The 17271-nt window shown below is 42.4% G+C and overlaps 1 protein-coding gene across 1 annotated transcript; it reads right to left on the minus strand.

Annotated features, from left to right (window-relative positions):
* Positions 1-3888: 3888 nt before the first annotated feature.
* Positions 3889-16935, minus strand: LOC311240363 (HUWE1-associated protein modifying stress responses-like). Its single transcript, XM_084328946.1, has 5 exons — positions 16583-16935; positions 15311-15391; positions 13675-13742; positions 12397-12607; positions 3889-4231 (listed from the first exon to the last, which is right to left on the minus strand). Exons 1-5 carry the CDS (start codon positions 16776-16778, stop codon positions 3918-3920), a joined length of 870 nt encoding a protein of 289 aa, XP_084185072.1. The 5' UTR covers positions 16779-16935; the 3' UTR covers positions 3889-3917.
* Positions 16936-17271: the final 336 nt, after the last annotated feature.

Genomic DNA, 17271 nt, shown 5'->3' on the forward strand with positions numbered 1-17271 from the left:
CCATGCTTTAACCAAACAGTAAATATAGCTTTCCTGGGTTGCTCTGTGAGGGGGGGGGGCTAGGGGGAGTTGAGATGGTGACATTGCATAGCCAGACAGCATGACTACTGTTAAGAGGAATTATACCAATATTAACCCTCAGGTTGTAAAATGCACTCTCAAACTCAATATAAAGCGCAATGCAATGACCTTTGAACTGCACTGCCTGAGATGGTTCAAACAATAAGCAGTCCTACCTACTTTTAACCATGTAGATATTTAAGTATTGCAGCAGGACCATCAATAAAGGTTCTTTCAGCCAACTTAGGCAATGCAAGTTAATTATGATGTCATTGCATTGAATTTGCCTCACTTTAAGAGCTCATTACTTAAAAAAATATATATATATTAAAAAAAAATCTTGGCAAATGTAAGGAAAATGTCACTTTTGCTAAATTACAACCACTTACCAAGTCATATTTTGGTGCAATTCCCCTTTAAAAAGAAAAACCACAGTAAAAGTATCATTAGGGCTGGGCATCAGTGGAAAATCTACAGTGCAGATACTTAACACTTTGAATGCCAGCCACGCGTTGTCATTAATTCATGCCGACCGTTGAGTGCCCGGCCCGCCAACGCTATATAGTGCTCGTTTGTCGTTTTTTTTTTTTATTGGCGATTTTAATTAACATTTCATCAATTGAGCCTCAGGTTAGTGCTGCAGTCTCTCTGAGCTCAATTGGGAAGATACCGCCCCCTATCGTCTCTCCCTGTGTAACTGCACCCCATTACTTTAGACTGATGAAGGGGGGGGGGGGGGGGGGGGGGCAGTTTCCTCATTTTACTTTTCCATCAAGCCAACTGAATAATCCATTGTGATCGCCGGCCCGGAAAACGTGTGGATTATGTATTTACAGTACCCAACGCTGAATCAATAAACACAATCGATATTTGGAATGGCGATCAGGAATTGGAATAATCTTTTTGGATAACATCTGATCTGAGGTAAGGAATTTATTTTACCAGTCTTAGGATAATCAGAGCTGTTTTCACAGATATATCAGCGTTTGCCCGATGCGTGTGTGTTTGTGTGTGCAAGATGAGGAAATGAGAATCGATATTTCAGCCCGCTTCTATAGCGTGCATAAGTACACATACTATCGATAATCTAGCGTTTATTTGAAAACGATCATAATAGGCCGAAAAATGACAACGTTTGTGTATGCCCGAATATTCCAGTAAAGGGCGATTATCACGGAATCTTTATATTTTCCTTGAAAACGAGGGCTTTTCAAAATGCTATAAAATGGAAATTAAGCGATTAAAAAAACTATCCGTTTCGACAATGTTGACTGCAAACAAGTCATTGATAAACGACGGGCAGATTAGACACATAGCCATAATTTAAGACAGAGATTATGCGTTCACAACGCTATCATTGAAGTGGGTGGTGGCATTTAACGGGGGTAAGGCGCACCGCATGGCTGGTAATCAAAGTGTTAAAAAAGTGTTTTCAAAGCCCTTCTAAATTAAATGAAAAGCACTTCATTACGCAAAACATTGTGTATTTTCCCCCTCTTATTTGCTTTTCTACATTAAACTGTCAATGTCTTGTTAAAATACCCTTCAATCAGTTAAAGAAAAATAAATTCAGATTGTATGAATCCCAAATGTTTAAGCTTCTATACTAGGTACAATTTTGATACATTTGTATGATAAGATACCAAATATCGGTATGGCACAGATAAGGGATCTTTCCCTTTCCATACCCAGCCCTAAGAATCATTCCCACATCCAGTCACACAAACATCTCCTACTCATCCTTGCCAAAAGGAAGAAAATTCCCCATTTCTAGAATGAAACCCTGCTTAAGTCGTCTCACTCGTATTCTGTACCAAGTAAAAATCAAATCCTTTCCATATGTCCACGTCTCAATAATGCACACACCCCTTTAAAAAAAAAAAAAAAGAAAAAAAAAAAGATTAAAAAACAGGCCACGTCCCAACACCCAAACAAACACACCAGCCGACGGTGGGTCCATGGACACCAGTTAGGCGAGACGTCACCATGAAAGCCAGTCGATATGTCTTGTATGTTATGTTGGCAGGCCGCCTGTACAACAACATTTCTGTGATTTATGCTTCTCAACAGCACCGATTATCTTCCAATAAGTTAAATCAAATCCCGCAGGCAGGGGAAGGATTAGAGCCTGATGAATACAAGCAGAGCTACAGATCCGCTCCAACACACAATGAAATGCTGCCAAGGGCAGCAATAATTTAATACATCTCAAAATGAAATACTTTTACAAGGCCGCTCAAATTTATTTTTGTTGATTTTGAGATGCGGGTCGGTGTTCAGAATAACGTATTCTGATGATGGCCGAGCAATACAACTCGCCAAACCGGGCCATACCGCTCTTTAGCTGGAGATTACTCCTCACCAAAATATAGCACTATTTGGCAAATGACACTGGGTTTACAACGCATAATTGCAGTAAATTGTGGATCGGGAGCGATCCGTTCTCACACTTTCCAACTTCCAAGAAGTCTCATGATCTGGATGACTAAAATTAATACAGTTCCAGACACGTGCAGGAAGGAACCCTTTGCTAAACATGTGTCGGTGCGGGAGGTCGCCATACGTACTCAGCCAAACAGAAAGGACTGTGTATTTACTCTGTAGGAGCAGAGGCTACGACTGGGATTTGATGGAAGAGTAAAATATTTGTTTGCATGATTTAAGGAGGTGAAAGCTAAGTGCAAAATCATTATTGCAACTCTCAATTAGAATATCACACCATCACATAGAATAGCAGCTGCTTTCAATAAAGACTAGGGGGAAAGACTAAGGGGGGGGGAGGGGTCAAAATATGCAGACTGATGTCTCCGAAGCTGTGAGAACAAAACAAAAACGTCCTTTCCTCTTCATTGCCACAAACAACACAAATAAACGTGGGGGGGGGGGGGGGGGGGGGGGAGTGTGTCTGGTCAAATTAACTCGGCTAGAACGGCAGCAACAGTGGCAGACAAACCTATATTAGGAACACTGGTGGTTGAAAGGGCAACTGGCTGAACTAAAATCTAACACCACTGTCAACGCAGAGACGTTAGCAGACATAAGGTCTAAATATCAAAACATCAATAGCCTGCTATTGGTAGTTATCAGCCGTCAATCGAGTAGTCACGGCAATGTTAACTGGTCACAGGCAGCAGAGGCAGGGGGAGAAGCCACAGAGATGCGCTCCTATTCGCTGATCTAACTTGCCATATGTCCGTCCATCACCACCACCACCACCACTCACAAGACGTTGGCCACTGAGAAGTGTGATGACGACTAGGTGAAACGGAGAGAATACAGACGCAACGATGGGTCGCAGACAGCGGCGGTTCCAATGTTTGGCAACAAAACAAACTGAATTCACTGAGTGTGTGACGATGCGATCATGGCCCTCGTTTCCTTGTTAAGGGGATGGGTGAGAATGGGGGGGGGGGGTGAGGAGGGGGCCATAGGAGTAAAAGGTTCAAGTGGCTTTTCATCTTCAAGCAGCACAGTACATGTTCTCCCCCTGAGGGAAGGTCTGTGTCCCAAGACGCGGTGGCGACAGATCTCTTGCCGTCTCCCTTATTTCAAGCCATCGCCCAACAGCTGGAATGGCCACGCGATGTCGTTCAGATCCGTCGAGTCATGCCCACACCCAAATCAAGTGCTTTAGGCTCAGATCGATGACTTCCACTTAGGAAGAAGGAAAGGAGACAAGGAAAATAATTCAGCCACCACTCAAAAACACTAAATGGAACACTTCCCTATCCCCGTTATAGATCAGCCCAGATTATCTTCAAAGCCATCCAAACGTGTGTCAGTCCTTCCATATGTCCGTCGCCCTATTCTTTCGTCAAGGTGCCCCCCCCCCCCCCCCCCCCAGCACGGCGGCCCCGTCAGATCATCCGGTTACGTTTGTGGGTAGGGGAGTCCGTGATGACGTCACTGCACTGGGCGGAGTTTCGTTTCCTGGCCCCGCCGCCACCTCCTCCCCCCCCAGCAGAGGCGGAGCCTGTAGAGTCCAGATGGAGGGCCATCTCCTCCGAGATGAAAGTGTTCAGGTCCACATCGTGGAGCCCATTCCGCCTGCTGCGGCACACCTGCCCCCCCGACCCCGCCCCGCTGACGCCGCTCGCGCCGCCGCTGACGTGGGTGGGAGACCCCGGGGCACCCGAGCGCACGCTGATGCTTGCCATGGCTCCACTCAGACCTGGGAGGGGAGGAGGGAGGACGTCAGAAAGGGAGGCATTTGCACGTCATTCTAATTGAAAAAAGTATTAAATGATCACGATGCAATTTTTACAGAAGTCTCTACAAAATCAGATCTTTCCTTAAAAAAGGTCCCCTCCACTCAAATTCTCTCTAGTTAACTCTCTTGGAGGCATAACTTGACTAAAGATTCTCATTTGTGAAGAACTCGTCTTGTCAATATCTGAGCCGGCCTGTGTGACGCAACTAATCCATGGTTGCCATTGCCCAGCTGGCCGCACAGTCAACCAGGAAATACTAACTGCTAATATGAAATGTTAAGGTGAAAGGTTGATACATCTAGTGATCTATGCGCAAAAACTGCAAATCTCTTCGATTATTTAAGCTAAGAAGAGTTGCGTTTTGGGTGAAGAATTTAGGTGTAAAAAGACGCAAGTTAACTAGCTTGGGGGAAGACATGAGGGGGGGCAGCGTTCATAGATCCTTGAATTTTCAATTAGGGCAAAGGTGTAGGAATGCTGCTAAGAGAGTAGTTCATCTAACATTTGTGTAAAAACCATATCAAACTAATTGTTCAAATTAGGGCTGGGCGATATAACGATAATTATCGCGATATATTTTAATAATAGATATAAAAATATATATATCGGGGGGGGGGGGGGGATCGATTGCAACCTGACCTGCAACAGGGCAGTTTTAAAACCAGAGACAGTGGACAGACTTCTTTCTTGCCTGCAACTTAAAGTAATGCCTTTGTTTGTCCAAATGACAATACTGACCAAATTGAGATTTATTTCTCTCGTCCATTTATTTTGTTTGCTTTCTAATTTAAAATACAGTTTGAAACAGTCTGTACACAATAGGCTATGTGTGCTAGCAGAGCTAGTCTCCATTCACGAGTCACGGTGCACATGTGCGGTGGTTTGTCCACCAAAAAAGCGCCAAGATAGAAAAGAAACTAGTAGAGCCAGAACTGTTCAACTCCCCTGGAGCCACAGCCAGCAGAGAAGCCAGTTTACTTTCGCTTTCAAACCAGCTGCAGCCTGAGAACTGGAGTGTGAGGGGATGTAACACTAAAGATGGCGGCAACGACAAAGAATTGCTGTAAAATAAACATACATAATTTGTTTATAAATTATTATTTTTTAAATGTAAACTTATAACAATATCGATAATATCGAGTGATAGGATATAGTTATCGATATCGTTATCGCGATATCATTTTTGGCCATATCACCCAGCCCTAGTTCAAATACAACACTTTAAGGTGTTTAAAAATGCATGGAGGGGATATTTAAGTCTGAACTGCGAGTTGTAGACCAGGACATCTCTGCAGCAACACAATACCATTTTTTTATACACAATGAAAATTTTAATAGATTTCAGCCCTAGTGTGCGTGTGTGGCTAATATACATAGTGCTGCATGGTATACAGCACTATCTGCTTGGGTATAGGAATTATATAAGCTAAACTAATTGATGTTCATTAAATTAGACTGCTGGGTAACGGTAAATATGCCATGGTATCCAAATTAAACCAATAAGTGCACTGGTGGCCTATAACCTACATACAGCAGTACAACATGACACAAGACATGACATGGCAGCACGAGAGCAGATAAACTACTCAGACGCAAGAGTCAACATTATGTTTAACTCGTCATCTCAACTCTTGGCAGCTCAGTCATTGCAGCTTCCACTCCAACTCCAGTAACCTAGGAGTCATATTGTTTTGCACGTTTGCCACTATATACACATACATCAGTGTTTCCCCTATATGCATTCAGCAGGAATTAGGACCGCCGCTGCTATGAACTAGTCTATATTATATATATATTTAAAAAAAATTTAATAGTCTAGTTACTAGACTATAATAAAAAAAAAATATATATATATATAATGAGGGCGGTCAGGTGGCGTAACGGAGATTGCGTTAGTCACCAAACCCCGGAGCGGCTAGATTCGCGTGTTCGAATGCCCCCGGACCCCCTTAGAGGCACAGCACCGCTGCTGAATTTTTTTCAGGGGAAACACTGTACATGCATGCATCCTCCAAAGTAGCTCAGTCTCTGGCTGGTATCGTTTGAAAATATTAATACTGATACCCTGCATTCTATAGTATAGATTAGATAGTATACAACAGTGCTCGTTTCAATTCGTTGTAATGTGCATGGTGCAGGTAGGTATTCAAAAAAAAATTAAAAAAGTCATGTTGGATACAATAACACTGGTAGTGATTGACTGTGACAAACGCAAGTATTGAAAATTGGCATAGTTTGAATTGATACCATATCAACGATATAGCAGCATGACGATATAAAGGCACATAGCATCTCCCACATGCAACTGATGCTGCCAACAGATCCGAGTTTCATTAACACTTTAACTGCCGGAAGACGTGTTTAGGCGTCCTTCCCAGCCATGCTCAAGTTGCCGAAGACGCCGTAACTCGTCTTTGATATCAATATTTCAAAAATCTGTGATCGGATTCATATTTCCCATCCGCTGGCCTGAGACCCACCAAAAAGCCCCACTGAACCCTCTAGCGGTTCAAGAGCGCCATCTGGTGGCCGATCGGCGCAATCGCCTAACAGGAAGTTACTTGGACGATGTGCTGTTCTCCCATATTACTTCCGGGCACTCGGTAAAGGTCCCGGCACTCTAGCTCGTCACAATACATAGCGATCCGTTGCCAATAACTCTATAAACAACATGATTTGGATGTATATACCATTATACAACCTGGAAATGGACCGGGTATTCCAACATCCCATAATAGGAAAATGTATACTCCACGCTCATCGCCCAACGGCGCGAGGAAGATACGGTAAGATTCAGCATTATTTTTCAATGTCTTCTATACTAACTGATCTGATGAACATTTGACCCACATTAGATGAATGGTATAACGCTGCCCACGGAATTATAAACGCCCCCTCGCCCATCCGGTCAACATCAGATGTGTAGTAACTTCCAGAAGTCCGTCCAGTTGGATTTTTTTATATCACGCCCATTGCTATCAAACTGTATTTGATCATCAATATAATGCATTTGGGGCTATAAATCACGTTCTGGAGAAAGCTGCAGAAAGAGATGAAAACATACTTATACTTTAGATCATATTTTAGTATGAATATGTGAATGAAAACGTTTAACGTTCATACACCCTGAACAATACATATAGGACATTGAATGAGCCCTAATAATGGCAATTTAGCAATAGAATTTAAAAAGTTATAGCCCTGCAAAGAAGGGGAATTTCTCCATAGACAAATAGAGCTGGCAACCTATGGTATATCATGAATTTAGCCTTAGGCAATCAAAGTGTTAATGGGAGTCGTTTAACAGAAACTCCTGAATATTGTGTTGATTAGATGAATTTCACTGCAGCTTCCTGGTGATTTACTCTGGTTTAAGCCTTACTGCACACAGAAACATCACATGCAAGACATCTTGACTAGACAACACGGAGGGAACAGACAGCGCAGACTTTGACTGACCCGCTTGTAACATTATTAATTACCAAATGCCTAACCCACAACACTAGCCCCAACCTAAACCAACCCTAAAATGGCCTCCCATTTAGAAAAGGATACATGGATAGACGTTCCAAGAACACAAGCACAGTATGTGGATGAGTCACTACATACTGGAACCCAAGTGAACTGCAAATTCAAAAATAGAGCCTGCAAATAGCCCCCTGACATTTAGTAAAGTAATGGCATTCAGAGACACGTGCCAGGGTTGACCAACAAAATGAGGCCCTCTCACACCGCCAGCCAATACATAGGCACATGTACAGCGTAGCCACACATCACCCACATGTGGGAGTGCACAGTGGCTATGGGCTATGAGGTGTACACCTGCACTCACACAAACGGTGACCGACTGGACTGGGATTAAAAAAAAAACAGCCCTGGCATTTATGACATACAGTGGGCTAATTTCCAAGCTGAACAGTAACCCCCGGCCATTTCTGACAAACCATGCTGCAATTGGAAATTAACACACTACTCACGGCAATGAGGTGGGATAACGTTATCCTGTGAAATCACACAACTGAAAATGTGTACCACAAAACAGATGCAAGGCAATTAGCGGTAACCAAAAGCTGTATCGGCCACCCTTGCCATAAAAGAGAAATTACATTCTTAATTACTGGGAAAAGATTGCATGGCTGCAGGGCTGTACGCTAAGCTTTTTCACTAGGGGCACACTTAAGGGGCAAAAAATATGTTTTAGGGGCAAATTTTTAAATAACAATTTTACCATTATAGTGCAAAAAAATATGTTCCTCCTGCCTCATTACTGTGGTCCTTTTATTTAACATTTAAGTGCTTTTGTTGTCAGGTTTGTATCTTTTATAATGAACCAACTAGGGCTGGGCGATATGGCCTAAATATGATATCACGATATTTTCTGACCTTTCGGCGATCACAATGTTTTTCTTTTTTACCCCAAACAATTCATTATGAGGCTTACCAAGACAGTATGAGTTTGCAAGCTAACATTAAAGACAAAATAAAATACCCATGCATTTAGCATTTTTATATTATATATTAGATTTAGATTGGATTATTAGATTATATATTGCATATATTTAGCAATGAGATATTATATGATTTAGATATGAAATATGAATTGAAAATGGGGGACCCTGATGTAAACAAGACAAAAGTCTTTCTCTGGTCTGCATCCCCTTAACAATTGTATGTATTGAGCTGTACTGTACCCATTCTGCAATATGTTAATAAAGTTTTAAATCAATCAATCAATCAATAGCATTTTAATGAAACTACTGTATATTTGTATGTCTCTAAATGTTTTGATGAATTGAAAATGGAGGACCCTTATGTAAAAAAGCCGAAAGTCTTTCTCTGGTCTTCATCCTCCTGTACTGTATTGTACCCATTATGCAATCTGTTAATAAAGTTCTCATGCATTCATTCTGACGGAAAACAGAATAATTTTGATTGACAGTAGAGTCTGCCAATTACGTCACAACGCTTGCACCCGCCCTGCTGTTCTTAGCACCAATCGGCAAGGGCATTAGTTTTTGACTTCCTGAATGCCCTGTGTGTTAACAACAAAGCTACTAACATTAGCTCCCCGCGGCCCACGAGTAGGAGACCAGTGCTCTGCAGGATGACTAAATGAGGCATAATGATTTTACCTCAACGAATGTTATAATAAAAGCCTTTCCATACATCCGTCTGATTGAAAACTTTATTAACAGACCGCGGAATGGGCATATCTCAGCACGGGCTGAGATATGAACGAGTAACGTGTGGACCAGATTGACGCGACACAAGGTTTACACAACAGCCCCCACCCCTTGTTTTATTGTATTTGTACCTGTACTACCTGCTGTCAGCTGTTTATCTCGCTCTGTGAGCTTGATTAGCTCACGTTAGCTAGCGTTAGCTCCGCGGCTAACCCTGAACTAAATCAATGACTAGGTTCTAAAGCATTTCGAGTAGTTTTCACTGCACATAGAAGCAGCCAAACAGCGGGAGAATTTCGGGAGCATATGGCCAAAACCCAGTTAGGAACCATCGATTTCCATCCCTACTACTAACTTTACTTTTCTTCATAGCTAAATCAGTCAGCCAGTCTATCAGAGTGAGTGCTCAGTTGATTTTCCCCGCTGATCATACCTGAGTGCTCAGCGTCATCACACGCCTTGGATCATTTAGGAGTGAAATGCGAATGCAAGGCTCGAAATCCCTACTCGCAAGCCCGCCCCCAAATATTATTTACCAATCGCAACGGCCAATTTGCGACGAGATCATCGCAGCGTACAGCCCTGGGCTGTTGAAAACTTGATGAAACGTAATACCGGCAATATAGAAACCATCGCTACTACAGACTCGGGCGTGTGTGAGGTGGGGCACAGGTGCCAGATAAAACTAAATAAAACAGCCGACTTACACCAACAAACACAATGACAGAGTGCAGCGAGGGCTGCTACAGCATACAAAAAATAATTTGATAGGGATGTCCATCACTGCATATTTTTTATTGATTTGACAACTGCCACATTAACCCTTTCCCCGCCAATAACGTCGTACAACGGGTTTCAAGTTCATGCGAATTCTGCCAATAACGGCGTACGACGTGATTCTGATCATAATTTCATATTTTCGCCATGGTATTCATATTTCACTCCCGGAGCCTTGTTGGATGCTGTGTGAGCCAGCACAACTCTGCAACGCTTCAATACTGCCACCTGGTGGCTGATCGGCGAGTTGCAACCGGAAGTGGATCTCGTGATACCGGTGAGTCTCCCTATTCAGTCAGGCCACTCGTTTATCGTCGCGGGACTCAATACACACAAGTGGATATGGATCTTTGCCATAACTCAATAATCTACATGATTTGAGCGTGTATTAGTAATATACAAACCGGAAATGGATCGCCTCGATCCCCACCACATAACTGGGATGTTTGCTCCACTCTCATCGCCCAACGGTACGAGGAGACTGACGTGAGTTTCAGCGTTTTTGTTTATAATTTTCTATACAAACTGCTCTGATCAATATATCACCCATACTACATGAAGCATCTAACGACTATCACGGAATTATAAACGACCCCCCCCCCCCCCGTTCACCCGCGCATGATCAGTCATAACGTTTAGGACCATGTACAGTTGACATTTTTAATATAGTGTCGATCGGTATAAAACTGCATTTGATGATCTAATATATGCATTTGTGCCTATATCTCACGTTCTGGGAAATACTGCAGAAAACGATAAAAACATATTTATACTCTTGACGGTATTTTCATATGAATGAAAAAGTAAAACGTTCCTACATCCTGAACGATAGATAATCGATGTTGAATGGGCCATAGTAATGTCAATTTAGCAATACAATTTAAAAAGTTATAGCCCTGCAAAGAAGGTGAACATCTCCATAGACTTACAGTGCTGGCAGAGATCAAACAGCGATGGATATAAGCATGGCAGAGAATGGGTTAAGGCCGATTTTTATTTGAATGTAATGATCGGTATTTGCCTTATTACAGGGTTCCCACAGACATTGCAAATTTTAATTAAATGACTTGTAAGTACTTTTCCAAGCACCGTTTTTCATTTTCAAGGATGTCACTCGAAGGATACAATTCACTTTTAAATGCCATTTTTTTTAACCATCTTCTTCGCCTACTTGCCAACTAGAGCGTCACACGTGAAGAAATAAGGAAAAGCAGTTGGAGTGCACAGCGACTCACCAGATTAGATGAATTTTCTTTTATTTTTATATTTTTTGGTTGATTTGAATTTCAATTATTTTTTAAGCACCTTGTTAAAAAATTGTCTGTTTAATTCCAGGCCTTGCATTTTTTGGTAATGGGCCTAAATAAAGTATTTCAAAGAACGTTTTTTTTTTTTACGTTTACCGTACATGTTTTTTTAGCTGCCCATAGCTCGGGTCCCGCCTGCCATTTGCACACCTTGCCAGATGGCCAGTCCGTCAGTCTCTGCACACTGACAGACCAAATGCTCCCCTATTTAGATGTGAACAATATGTTCATCTAGGTTCAATGGAAGCCATTCTATGAGTATCTATAATGGAATCTAATTTCAACAGCAACACTATGGTCTCTATGAATACATGTGAGTCGATAAGGAAGTCCATGCGTCAGAGGCAACCTCATTCATCACAGTACAATGCAGACTCCTCTATCTGAATTAAGAGCATAAGCGTTCAATGAGGAAATCCAAGCCTCTAAAATGAATATAAGCAGTTACACTATGGAACTACAAACTAAGCATGTATTACATGACCCATACCCTCCCAAACAGCATTGCAAACTTCAGACCCGAACCCGTTTGATGTGAGCTCCCAGGAATTGAAAATACCAATGCTATATAACAATACACTGCAACATGGCCCATACTGGGCATGCCAAACAGTACTGCCAACTTCAACAGATAAGTCTAAAAGGTCTTTCATTAGCTACAATGTTAGCACTAGTTAACTGGATGGAATTAGATTTGTTGCTAGGCACCATTTGCTTACTGACAATTTGTCATCATACACACCACTCAATTTATATAAAACCTAAACCAGGCACGTTGATATTTAAGGCAAAACTTTACCACTTAGCCTAGTCTTTTCTTGCACGTTAAATCTAGACTTTTTCACAAATATATCTCACCATGGAGCGCTATTGCCTCCCTGAAAGGCTGAAGGTCAGTCTCCACGGAGGAGCCGGTCTCGGATGAGGGGTTAGCCCGGCTGGGGGCCATCATGGCCAGCCGTGGGTTGGCCCTGCTGCTCCTGGGCGGTGGAACTTTGCCACAGAGGAAGCTGATGAGATCCTCCCTGCGAATGGTTCTTCTGCGTTTCTTTACCCATGCCAGCACATCCTGCCATACAACACCATACATTAAAAAAACATTCAAATAACCAGTCATATTAAGACTTTATGCCAGCCACGCTTTTTGTCGTTAGTTCATGCCGACCTTTGAGTGCCCGCCAACGCTATATAGTGTTTGTTTGTCCTTTTTTGTTTGTTGGCGATTTGAATTCATATTTCATCAATCGAGCCTCACACTAGTGTTGCAGACTCTGAGCTCAATTGGGAAGATACCGCCCCCTATCGTCTCTCCCTGTGGTACTGCACCCCATTACTTTAGACTGACAGAGGGGGGGGGGGGCAGTTTCCTCATTTCAAGGCCAAAAGAATCCATTGTGCTTGCCAGCCCGGAAAACGTGTGGATTATGCATTTACAGTACCCAACACTAATCAATAAGCGTGATCGATATTTGATATGGCAATCAGGAATTGGAATAATCTTTTTGGATAACAGCCGATCTAAAAGGTAAGGAACCTATTTCACCAGTCTTGGGATAATCGGATCTGTTTTGACCTATATATCAGCGTTTGCCCCATGTGTGTGTGTGGCTGTGCAAGCGATCAGGAAATGATAATCGATTTTTCAGCCAGCTTCTATAGCGTGCATAAGTACACATATACTATCGATAATCTAGCATTTATTTGAAAACGATTCATAAATAGGCCAAAAAATTACAACATTTGTGTATTCCAGAATATTCCAGTAAATGCCTTTTATCACGGAATCTTTATATTATCTTTGAAAACGAGGGCTTTTCAAATTGCTATAAAACGGAAATGAAGCGATTAAAAAACAATCCATTTCGACTATGTTGACTGCAAACAAGTCATTGATAAACAACGGGCAGATTAGACACATAGCCATAATTTAAAACAGAGATTATGCATTCACAACGCTATCATTGAAGTGGGTGCTGGCATTCAACCATGTTTTACCATGTTAATGGCCGGTACTCAAAGTGTTAATGGCGTCGACATGAACGGGTCCAGCTCGTGTTTATATCACGGTGATGCAACACATTGGATCAGATGTGAGCTGCTTCACCATGAAGTAATGCAACGGAAGAAAAATCTAACCTTGTTACGGCGCTGGTGACCAATCTGGATCCCCAAGTCGTAGCTCCTCTGGTGGGCCTCCACACTCTCTGGGTGAGGGGAAAGGGGGATCAAACAGGTGAGATGAAGAGGACCACATGAGATGTAGCATAATAGAACAGGTGCAAATGCTGTGACTGCGTATGCATTCACACACAAACACTTGACCTCCATGCCCAATTTCAGCCTCCTAGGTCGAAGAATGTGGCAGTTAGAGGGTGGAGACGCTTTTGTGAAACAGTCAACTTAGTGAGCCATCTGGTCGCAGCTAAAAAAGCACAAAAGATACTATTTTGTCACATTTAATGGTAACAATCTGTGTCCTGTATAGGGATGTGCATTTTTAAGAAAAATCCAGATAGATTGATTGCATGCTATACTCGAGTGATCGTGAATTATGTACTTGTGGAGGAAAACGCTGTACAAAATAAACTTCTTTTCCTGCGTTTTACTTTGCTCTTTTATTTTGAAACACCCCGACCGGAAGTATTGTTGTTATTATCGCTAGCGGAACCCATCTATTGAGCAGACAACTTGTGTCGTCCGGTTCTGTGTTTTTGAGTTAACGTTAATACAAATGTTGAGATTGTTGGTGAACAACTAACTTTAGGTTAGTTTTAACTGTAGCCAACATTAGATGCAGCTACAGGCAATCGACAAGGATTTTCTTTTCCGGCAGCGCGTCAAAGCCGTATATAATAGAAAAACCCCTGTGGTGCGTAGGCACGACAGCGCAGATCGAAACTACCTGTTGTGGTCTTTTTACACTACCTGTAAATTAATTGATGTTCAACTTGTCCCTGTGTCCAGTCCTTTCGGTCACTAGTAGCCCCACCCGTTCATTGTAAACAATGATGCATGTAATTGTATTAACATTATTGTGTGTTGTTATATTCTGAATGGCATTAACATTAGTTAGTTAGCTAATGTTGATATCATTGAATAGCATCAACGCTAGCTGGCTACAACAAATTCTCACAAGCTGGTTCGGGTTCTCTCATAGCCGCAAGTAATCAATTACTCACGCCCATCCCTAGTTCTGTAGATATAAATTGATTTCTCAAACCCTGCCCTCTTTCCTTGATCCTCCAATCACAACGGTTATTTTCCTCTGGCAAAATTTTAAAGCAACAGTTGTGATTGGAGGATCAAGAAAAGGGGACAGGGTCCGAGATGGCTCAATTGGCCTTTTTGGATCTGGGAAAAGGGGGAATAGTTTTGATTGGACAGGTCTGTGTGAACTGAAACATGTCCTCACAGGGTGTATTGGTCAAAAAACCTTCAGTCCAGTTCCTCCACAGTTGACAGACAAAAACTACAATTGAAGCAAAAGTCTAGATTACAAAGAAAACCTCTTTGATTAGAGAACTCTTTGAAATTATATTTAAAAAAGCCCCATTGTCCACCAGCAGTGATGAGCACTGCTATAGGCAGATCAATAGGGAAATGTTAAGAGATGGGAGTGCGGTTCTGTTTACCATTTCAGTGGACGGGGAAATCAATGAGATTTCGTCTATCTGGCGTCATGGTTCCCGACAGCAGGTGTAGAAGTAGGCGACGATTCAAAATCAATAAAAGTAACACTCTAAAACACAAGACCATAGGAAAATGTTCTTACCTTTGTAGAGGTTGGTGACCGCAGTAGCAGCATTCTGAAATGGCACCCACAATGACAGACCCTGCTGGTGGCATACTCTGTCTGCGCAGACAAACATTCAATTATTAACAATAGAACCAAAGCACTCACTGTGATTAGTGATTGTTGATACCAGATGGCAAAACTGGACATTCGAAATATTTGTCTTTCCTGTTGTTCGTGGATACACCTAATGCAAATACTACACTGGGGCTAATGTCTCTTGCATAGCGTTATTATACAAAGACATGTTACAGAGACCGATAAACAAAAAGTCTGAGAAACACGAGAGGTTTCATGATGACTATTTTCATTCGCCATTTTGTCTTGCATCTAGAGTTGCAGAGACATGGCTTTAGCATAAAAATAACTGTCAGCCGGCGCTAGATGGCCAACTCGACAGCTCGCTAAAGTGGCAAAAGCACCGACGAGCGAACTTAACTGCCCTCTCAGCAGTAAAGTTGCCATGTCAAACATAACGTTACTTCCCTGGTTGGGGTGACAATTAGATTTCCCCGATCGACTTGAATTTGAGTTTGGTATGTCTTAGTGTACAAAAAGCAAATAATTCCACGGCTAAGCAATAAGATCCTCGCCATTTTGTTTGATTTTTAAGGTTAGCTATGCATTGCTAATAAAACTGCTCACTCAGCAGCAGGCGGCCGAGAGCTTGGAAGCCAAGTGAGCTAAGCGACACAAGTGCATTTCAATCTCAACTAACCTCAGACCCAATGTACAGATTAAGTAAAGTTACACCCGACCGACAATAGAAGGCGGCGTTGACAGTGCGGGAGGCAATCTGTCACCAGGGAATGTCGCGTAGCAATGATTGTTGTTACCATCGCCATTTTGTAACCTAGCCTGGCTAAGGTTAGCCATATTCGCTAGTAAACACTGTTCACCGGTCATCGAAGTTCGTCGACTCTGCTAGATTCTAGTTAGCTAACGTTAGCAGGTTAATAGCGATGCATGGTAATGCTAGCTAAGGTCAGCTAACAAGGGAAAGACGACAGTCACCTGAGACACGACGAGTTAATAAGTTCTTTGTTGCTAACACACAAGCTAACTTTAGCTTCGCCTCGAACAGCTGCTACACCCAGCTAGCTGTGCTAGCTAACGTTAGCTTCCAGCTGAAACTAGTTCCGTTCGCCATGTAACGTTATAGCGAGGTTAGCCCGCAGCTAACTAGCTAACTAACGTTACCAGCTAAAGAAGTTAGCTACACTAGCAAACACGTAACACCCTATTTCATACCTTTGTATAGTTGTGCGACAGCCGTGGCAGAGTTTTGGAAGAGATGCCACAATTTGTCTTGGTCGTTATCGGCTTCCTCTTCGTTTGGTTCCCTTTGCTCCGCTTCGGCCAAACACTGCCGCTCCCATTTTGAGAACCAATGTTCGGGTCCGTGTTCCTGAATCTCCGAGTCTCCGTCTTCCTTCTTCTCCTCCATTTACTAAACGGAAACTTCGGGAGATTAAAATGTTTAGTGCGTTAATAGATGAGTAACTGGACAGGGCGAAAGTGTGTTAGTAAATTCATTAATATTGAACTGGTTTGCTGTTTCAAACAACAACAACAACGTCTCCCCGACTGCTGCGGTCTGAGAAGCGACGCTAAACTATTTTTTTCTTCCACTTGCCGACGTTACTTTATATACAGTCAAACTACCTTGCTATGCTCTTCACCCCGCCCCTTTTTGAACCATTCAATGACAATTGGCTACAACAGCACTGCAGGGCGGGCATGGGTTTTCAGCTAGACATGTCATTGGGCCAACGAAACATCTATGACTGAAAGGGCACAAAAGAACCTCCACGAAAATACCATATTGCGAAAGCTTGTGTGAGGAAGGGCGTCTTATGATATTACTCTGGCATAATCATAATACAATGTAGGCCTACATACAGTATCAGAAGGTTCAGTACAGAAGGTTCCAAATAATT

Source organism: Notolepis coatsorum, assembly GCF_963971535.1.
Source record: "Notolepis coatsorum genome assembly, chromosome: 14".
In the NCBI taxonomy this organism is placed as follows: Eukaryota; Metazoa; Chordata; class Actinopteri; order Aulopiformes; family Paralepididae; genus Notolepis; species Notolepis coatsorum.

Excerpts from the sequence above, each read along its gene's own strand:
- LOC311240363 (XM_084328946.1), bottom strand. The coding sequence starts at position 16,778 with ATGGAGGAGAAGAAGGAAGACGGAGACTCGGAGATTCAGGAACACGGA. Across the intron at positions 15,392-16,582 it reads TGTCGCACAACTATACAAAG|ACAGAGTATGCCACCAGCAG; the intron begins GTATGAAATAGG and ends TTGTCTGCGCAG. Across the intron at positions 13,743-15,310 it reads GGTCACCAACCTCTACAAAG|AGAGTGTGGAGGCCCACCAG; the intron begins GTAAGAACATTT and ends CCCCTCACCCAG.